The sequence below is a fragment of the Oncorhynchus kisutch genome, linkage group LG14 (assembly GCF_002021735.2).
Source record: "Oncorhynchus kisutch isolate 150728-3 linkage group LG14, Okis_V2, whole genome shotgun sequence".
NCBI lineage: Eukaryota > Metazoa > Chordata > Actinopteri > Salmoniformes > Salmonidae > Oncorhynchus > Oncorhynchus kisutch.
The window spans coordinates 48,537,522-48,545,939 of NC_034187.2; the positions used below are offsets into that span (position 1 = coordinate 48,537,522).

The window sequence follows — 8,418 nt, forward strand, 5'->3', positions numbered from 1 at the left end:
TCCGAAGCTTCTCTATTCCGTTGGTTTTGTTGCCGTTAAACGTGTGTTTTGTAGCCCAATAGAGTTTACCCAGGATCGGATCCACTCTTTGCCTCCGTGGCCTTTCTCCGCTGGAGATCTGTTGGCGGATTGGATTGTCTGTCTGACTGACTGACTACAACCTTTTTGTATACGGTATTTTAAAACCTAGCCTAACCAGAAACCGTGGATAGATGGCAGCATTCACGCAAAACTGAAAGTGCGAACCACTGAAAGGTGACTGGGAATATGGCTGAATAGAAAGTATAGTTATTCTTTCCGTGAGGCAAGCAAACAGGCAAAACGTCAGTATAGAGACAAAGTGGAGTCATAATTCAATGGCTCCGACACGAGACGTATGTGGCAGGGTCAACAGACAATCACAAACTACAAAGGGAAAACCAGCCATGTCGCGGACACTGTCGTCTTGCTTCCGGACAAGCTAAACCCCTCCGCCGGCTTTGAGGATAACACAGTGTCACGGACCTGGACCGCTACCAAGAACTGTGGGCTCTCCTTCTCCGTGGCAAACGTGAGTAAGACATGTAAGCATGTTAGCCCTCGCAAGGCTGCCGGCCCAGACGGCATCCCTAGCCGCGTCGTCAGAGCATGGGCAGACCAGCTGGCTGGAGTGTTTATGGACATATTCAATCTCTCCCTATCCCAGTCTGCTGTTCCCACATGCTTCAAGAGGGCCACCATTGTTCCTGTACCCAAGAAAGCAAAGGTAACTGAACTAAATGACTATCGCCCCGAAGCACTCACCTTCTGTCATCATGAAGTGCTTTGATAGGCTAATTAATGATCATAATACCTCTATCTTACCTGACACCCTAGACCCACTTCAATTTGCTTACCGTCTCAAAAGATCTACAGACGATGCAATCGCACTGCACACTGCCCTATCCCATCTGGACAAAAGGAATACCTATGTAAAAATGCTGTTCATTGACTATAGCTCAGCATTCAACACCATAGTACCCTCCAAGCTCATCATTAAGCTCAGCCCCCTGCTGTACTCCCTGTTCATCTATTACTGCGTGGCCACACACGCCTCCGACTCAACAGTATTAGGCCTGATTACCAACAATGACGAGACAGCCTACAGTAGAGGAGGTGAGGACCCTGAGAGTGTGGTGCCAGGAAATAACCTCCCACTCAATGTCGACAAAACAAAGGAGCTGATCGTGGACTTCAGGAAACACCAGAGGATCCACATCGACGGGACCGCAGAGGAGCAGGTGGAAAGCTTTAAGTTCCTCGACGAACACATCACTGACAATCTGAAATGGTCCACCCACACAGACAGTGTGGTGAAAGCACAAAAGCCCCTCTTAAACCTCAGGAGACTTAAGAAATTTGGCTTGGCACCTAAACACCTCACAAACTTTTACAGATGCACAATTGAGAGCATCCTGTCGGGCTGTATCACCGCCTGGTATGGCAACTGCACCACCCGCAACCGCAGGGCACTACAGAGTCAGTCTGCTGTCGTGGAAATTCAGTACTGAGACTGTCATTTCTTCAAACAATCATCTTTATTTAAAATCAATTCATTATTGCAATAATGAAACCGGTCAACTCAACAGTCTTGACTGTTGGGCTGAGCAGCCTTTACAGACAATGCACAGTTTTTAAAAAATATAGCTGATACCAAGTATGTTTGGTTCCACCCTTCCCATATAGATAGGGGGGCACCATAAGCCACTTTGGGTTCATCCTGTTGTCATCTGCCTCTGGTGTTGTCTCCCAGATGCCAGGATAATTAGACACAATAAGTATTATGTTCTACTCCCCCAGGCTCTATTTATCTCGGTTACACCCACCTCATCTTATCTAGGGAATGCCAGCTGTAGGTCTTTACCTGGTCATCATTAATCAGTTGCTAGGCCAAGCTTCAAAAGACTCCTCTCAGTTCACTCAGAATGAAGGAGAGAAATGTCTCACTATTAGTTAAGTGTATATAATCGTTAATTATTCATGTCATACAAATCAGGTAAATATATCATTTATCTATCACACTGCCCAACGCATCACCCGGGGCAAACTCCCTGCTCTCCAGAACACCTACAGCATCCGATGTCACAGGTAGGCTAAAAAGAGCATCAAGGACAACAACCACCCGAGCCACTGCCTGTTCACACCACTATCATCCAGAAGGCGAGGTCAGTACAGGTGCATCAAAGCTGGGACCGGGAGACTGAAAAACAGCTTCTATCTCAAGGCCATCAGACTGTTAAATAGCCATCACTAGGCGGCTTTGACCCGGTTACGTAACCCTGCACCTTAGAGGCTGCTGCCCCATATACATAGACTTTAAATGTAATAATGGAACGAGTCATTCTAACAATGTTTACATATTTTTGCTTTACTCATCTCATATGTATATACAGCATTTTAGTCTATGCCACTGACATTGCTCATCCTAATATTTATATATTCCTTAGTTCCATTATTTTACTTTTAGGTTGTGTGTATTGTTGGTAATTGTTAGATATTACTGCACTGTTGGAGCTAGATCAACAAATTTACAGCTGTGCCATACAGATTGCAAAATATTTTCGATGCACCAATTCCAAGGCACATGGTTTAAGAACTGATACACAAAACAACGCTGGATTCAAAACATAGCGTTTTTTCTACTTAAATTATGATACAAAATTCTTGGAACCAATAGATTGTTAGGGGAAAGTGGTAGGGTTAAGGAAAAATATATATTTCAAATAATATATAGTTATACAATAAATATGGGGGATTGGAAATGATGTAGACAATTACATTACAATCTAGTTCCAATATTAAAGCTATTAAACCCCCAAAATTTTAAAAATATCGGGGTTGTTTTAAAGGGCTCTTCATTTAATATAAAAAACAAATGTAATATTGGTGCACAATTCCTACTTAAAAAGAACACAGAAACTACTCTATTCGTGGAATGACCCACAGATTGATAACCCTTCTACATACACAAGCCTCAGTCATGCCATAAAACAAGTGACGTAGAGGATTGCGGGTATGAGTGCAAGCCTTCTCAGTCGTGAACGTGTTAATAGTCAGCCGGAGAGGAAAAGTTCACTGTCCAAGTTACGTAGTACTACTGATGAGGACATTATATTAGCTTCCTTTTTGGTGTCCAAAACACGCTACAGGGATGGAACGACTGCTAAATAAATTTCGAATCAGGAGTAGCCTTGCCAGAGAGTGTTTGGCTGAGTGCCTGGGGGTCTACATCATGATTGTGAGTGCCTTTCTGATACTGGGCAGAATAGTACATGCTGCTCTGTAGGAATGGTTGGAGAGACTTGTCCTTCTAGTACCTCAGTTGTAAGGGTTGAGGTTAGGCAGAGGGAGATGATTGTAGTATTTCAAGGATTGTATATGTGTGTGGGTGTGTATCCTTCAGGTTGAGCCTTATTCCTCAAGACATCTGTCCATTGGTCGGTCTGTCAAAGTACAGTGAATGGTGGAAGGGACAGCGCAGGTGCAATCCAACTAAGGATAACTTTGGCATTTAATGTATCTATTATTCTAATTTGAATCTCCAGTCCTTCCACACGCTATCTCGCTCTGATCTTGTTTTGAATTGTAAGTGCTTGCAAAACCCCATTTGTGCTATTGGTGGATCGTTACAATGGCTAACCAAGGACTTTGACCTCTGAGAAAGAGCGAAAGAGAGCATGAGTGGAAGGAGAGGTGTGGGAGGGAATTCCTAAATCAGTAGAGTTTGAGTAATTTGGAAAAGAGAATGTTTGTACATTTCGGTTTGCAATATTATAAACGTTCTGCCCTATTGAACATGCCCCAAGCCTTGAGATTAATGCCTTGTTGCTCTTGCCAGGGTCAATAAAAAATTATAGCGCACAACAAAATCATAAAGCGATACACTTCCTAAGAACAGTGGACTGTAAAGACTGGCTTATCAGCCAAACATGCCTAATCTTGGTTGGTACTCTGAGGTTACCCCACTATTTGAGTAAAAGACAATGGGGAACCACTTTCAATTGATATTTGATATAGGCCTTCCTGGTTACCTGATTTATTACCCATGACAGTAAATTCTGAGATTATTTGACATCTCAATTCAAGCAGTAGTTTTGAAAAATGGTGATACGATGCATTAGGGATGTAACTCCTCTGATACAGGCCTTGTTTTGTTGTGACTGCAGCTGTTTGGATGTGGCTCCGTTGCCCAGGTAACGACATCTGAAAACAGTAACGGTCACTACCTGTCAATCAATCTGGGTTTCGCTCTGGGAACTACCTTTGGAGTCTATGTTTCCCGTGGGGTGTCAGGTAAAGTCTATGAGTGTAAATCTATACATGTGGATGAGGGAGAGGAAAGAAAGAGGCCATATCTTGATAAAATAGTTGATACATGATCAAATAATGGTTGTTTTGTTCTCTCAAAGGTGCTCACCTGAACCCTGCAGTGTCTCTCAGCCTCTGCTTTCTGGGCAGGCATCCTTGGACACGCCTGCCTTTCTACGTCTTGTTCCAGATTCTGGGGGCCTTTATGGCTGCTGCCACCGTAGCCTTGCAGTACTATGGTAAGGGGAAAATGTAGAATATCAACCTTGAATACTAGAAAATCAAAAGTTATGGCTGGAGCATGATTGTGCGTGTTTCCATTCACAGATGCTATACAGTTCTACAGCGGTGGTCACCTGACCGTGAGTGGTCCCAAAGCCACAGCAGGCATCTTCTCCACATACCCTGCTGACTACCTGAGCCTGTGGGGGGGCATCATGGACCAGGTTGGAACCCCCTTTTACATGAATATAGGATAACTAACATAAACACATTGGAAATGTATTTGTACCTGGAAGACTCAATCAGGTATTTTACTAAGGGCTGATTTGTTATCAATCATTTGGGAGAGGTTGAATGGCGCCTAAGCCATCATGGTGTCACTGCTCTGTAGTGGTTAACCGGCTCACCACCTCCAGGTGGTTGGCACGGCTGCTCTCATGGTGTGTATCCTGGCTCTGGGGGACAGCAGGAACAGCCCGGCGCCTGCAGGTCTGCAGCCGGTGCTGGTGGGGGCTGTGGTGTTGGTGATCGGAGTCTCCATGGGCTCCAACAGCGGCTACGCCCTGAACCCAGCCAGAGACATTGGGCCTAGACTGTTCACATACATTGCTGGCTGGGGGGATGAGGTGTTTAAGTAAGTCCGTTCTGCTACATATTTTGACACTCTTAATGCCCTTGTTTAAGTAAACAAAACAAGTACTTTAATATGTTAAGCATTTTTAGGGGGGATCTTGAAATTCACATGAGGATCTTAAGCTGAACGCAAAGTATTGTACTTTGACATTGTGTATACGCTGATACAGATAGCAGGTAAGAGATGTTACTGTTTCTTTCTTTCCCTCTCAGGGCGGGACGTGGTTGGTGGTGGGTGCCTTTAGTGGCCACTTGTGCCGGCGCTCTGGTAGGCACACTGATCTACGAGCTCCTCATTGAGGTCCACCATCCAGAGAAGGGGCTCATCTCGGAGTCCTCAGCCCAAGGACAGGCCACTGAGAGCAGGCAGGCAGTGGAGCTACATCCAGAAAAAAAAGACCCTAAGGATGGACTTGATGGAACCATCATGTGAAATGGGAGAATCTAATAGTGGGATTTTAAACGGTTATATCCTAAAGGGCTATACGATTACACTCTTTGCAAGACACTAGTGTATGTGTCACAATTATAAACAGAGGAATGATTATCTATCTGTATAAAATACTGTAGTTGTAAATGTGCCTAAATTAAAAATACAATACTATCCCTAAACAGTTATATAAAGCTTCTTCAATGACTGGACAGAAGTAAAGGCTTTATAAAGCAAAGTTCTTCCGTTCACATTTATTTTGAAATGGCACATAAAATGTATGGCAATTCAGCACACAGACCACAATACAGATGGAAAATAAAAGCGGAATCATTATTTATCTATAGTACCTTCGGAAAGTATTCAGACCCCTTCCCTTTTTCCACATTTTATGTTACAGCCTTATTCTAAAATGGATGAAATAAAAATGTTTCCTCAATCTACACACATTTTTGCTAATATCTAAAAAATAAACATACCTTAGTTACATAAGTATTCAGACCCTTTGCTGTGAGACTCGAAATTGAGCTCAGGTGCATCCTGTTTCCAATGATCATCCTTGAATGTTTCTACAACTTGGAGTCCATCTGTGGTCAATTAAATTGATTGGACGTGATTTGAAAAGGAACACACGTCTATATAAAGGTCCCACAGTTGACAGTGCATGTCAGAGCAAAAACCAAGCCATTAGGCCGAATGGATTTTCCGTAGAGCCTTGGTCAGGGAGGTGACCAAGAACCCGGTGGTCACTGACAGAGCTCCAGAGTTCCTCTGTGGAAATGGGAGAACCTTCCAGAAGGACAACCATCTCTGCAGCACCCCACCAATCAGGGCTTTATGGTAGTAGCCAGATGGAAGCCACTCCTCAGTAAAAGGCACATGACAGCCTGCTTGGAGTTTGCCAAAAGGAACCTAAAGGACTGACCATGAGAAACAAAATGCTGTGGTGTTATGAAACCAAGATTGAACTCTGCAGTCTGAATGCCAAGTGTCACATCTGAAGGAAACCTGCCACCATCCCTACCGCGATGGTAGAAAAATAAAATGAAAATAAAATGAAAATGATAAAATAGAAACATTTTAGGGAGCAAGACAAAATATCAGCCAACTCTTTCTTTCATATTCATACAGCTGCAGGAAGTCTCAAACACTAAGAATGAGCTGTCCTCATCTGGATGCTCAGCGACTACTCCCGGAAACTCCAGGTGGCCAAGCTCCGGAACAACCATGAGTTCTTCAGCCCGCCCTTCTCTAAAACCGGTGGTGGCGGTTTTTAGCGGCAGGGACTGGGAGACTAGTTAGGATCAAGTGAAAGATGAACAGAGCAAAGTACAGAGATCCTTGATGAAAACCTGCTTGCTTCAGAGCACTCAGGACCTCAGACTGGGGCGAAGGTTCACCTTCCAACAAGATAACGACCCTAAGCACACAGCCAAGACAATGCAGGAGTGGCTTCGGGACAAGTCTCTGAATGTACTTGGAGTGGCCCAGCCAGAGCCTGGACTGAACCCGATCGAACATCTCTGGAGAGACCTGAAAATAGCTGTGCAGCGACGATCCCCATCCAACCCGACAGACCTTGAGGATCTGCAGAGAAAAATGGGTAATATATATATATTTTTTAATTTAACCTATATTTGACTAGGTAAGTCAGTTACTAACAAATTCTTATTTTACAATGACGGCCTACCCAGACTAAATACAGGTGTGCTAAGAATACTCGAGGCTGTAATCACTGCCTCGACTTTTATACATTTGCTTACATTTAAAAAAAACAGTTTTTAAATTTATCAATATGGGTTATTGTGTGTAGATTGATAAAGAAAAAAACTATTTAATACATTTTAGAATACGGCTAGAACGTAACAAAATGTAGGAAAATACAGTACCAGTCAAAAGTTGACACCAATTTTCTACATTGTCGAATAATAGTTTAAATATCAAAACTACTGTATGAAATAACTCATATGGAATCATGTTGTAACCCAAAAAGTGTCAAACATCAAAATATATTTGCGATTCTTCAAAGTAGCCACCCTCTGCCTTGATAACAGCTTTGCACACTCTTGGCATTCTCTCAACCAGCTTCATGAGGTAGTCACCTGGAGGTGTTAAAAGTACATTTGTGGAATTTCTTTCCTCAATGCATTTCTGACAAGGTAGGGGTGGTATACAGAAGATGGTCTTTTACCAAATAGGGATAAGTCCATATTGGCAAGAACAGCTCAAATAAACAAAGAGAAATGACAGTCCATCATTACTTTAATGTGGAACATTTATTTGAAAGTTTCTTCAAGTGCAGTCGCAAAAACCATCAAGCGCTATGATGAAACTGGCTCATGAGTACGGGCACAGGAAAGGAAGACCCAGAGTTACCCCTGCTGCAGAGGATAAGTTCATTAGAGTTACCAGCCTCAGAAATTGCAGCCCAAATAAATGCTTCAGTTAGGTATTACTACACTGTTGGAGCTAGAAACAAGGATTTTCCACTACACACACAATAACATCTGCTATGTTACAGATCAAATTTGATTTGAAGATGATAAGTTCATTAGAGTAACAGACACATCTCAACATCAACTGTTCAGAGGAGACTCGGTGAACCAGACCTTCATGGTCGATTTGCTGCAAAGAAACCACACCAATAAGAAGAAGAGACATGCTTGGGTCAAGAAATACGAGAAATGGACATTAAACCGGTGGAAATCTGTCCTTTTGGTCGGTTGAGTCCAAATGTAAGATTTTTGGATCCAACACAGTGTCTTTGGGACGCAGAGTAGGTGAATGGATGATCTCTGCATTTGTGT

At 43.0% G+C, this 8,418-nt stretch overlaps 1 protein-coding gene across 1 annotated transcript; it reads left to right on the forward strand.

Annotated features, from left to right (window-relative positions):
- The first annotated feature begins 3,033 nt into the window (after positions 1-3,033).
- On the forward strand, positions 3,034-5,799 carry aqp10b (aquaporin 10b). Its single transcript, XM_020500751.2, has 6 exons — positions 3,034-3,256; positions 4,185-4,311; positions 4,428-4,565; positions 4,654-4,772; positions 4,965-5,182; positions 5,395-5,799. The coding sequence occupies exons 1-6, from the start codon at positions 3,170-3,172 to the stop codon at positions 5,612-5,614; spliced, it is 909 nt and encodes a 302-aa protein (XP_020356340.1). The 5' UTR covers positions 3,034-3,169; the 3' UTR covers positions 5,615-5,799.
- Positions 5,800-8,418: the final 2,619 nt, after the last annotated feature.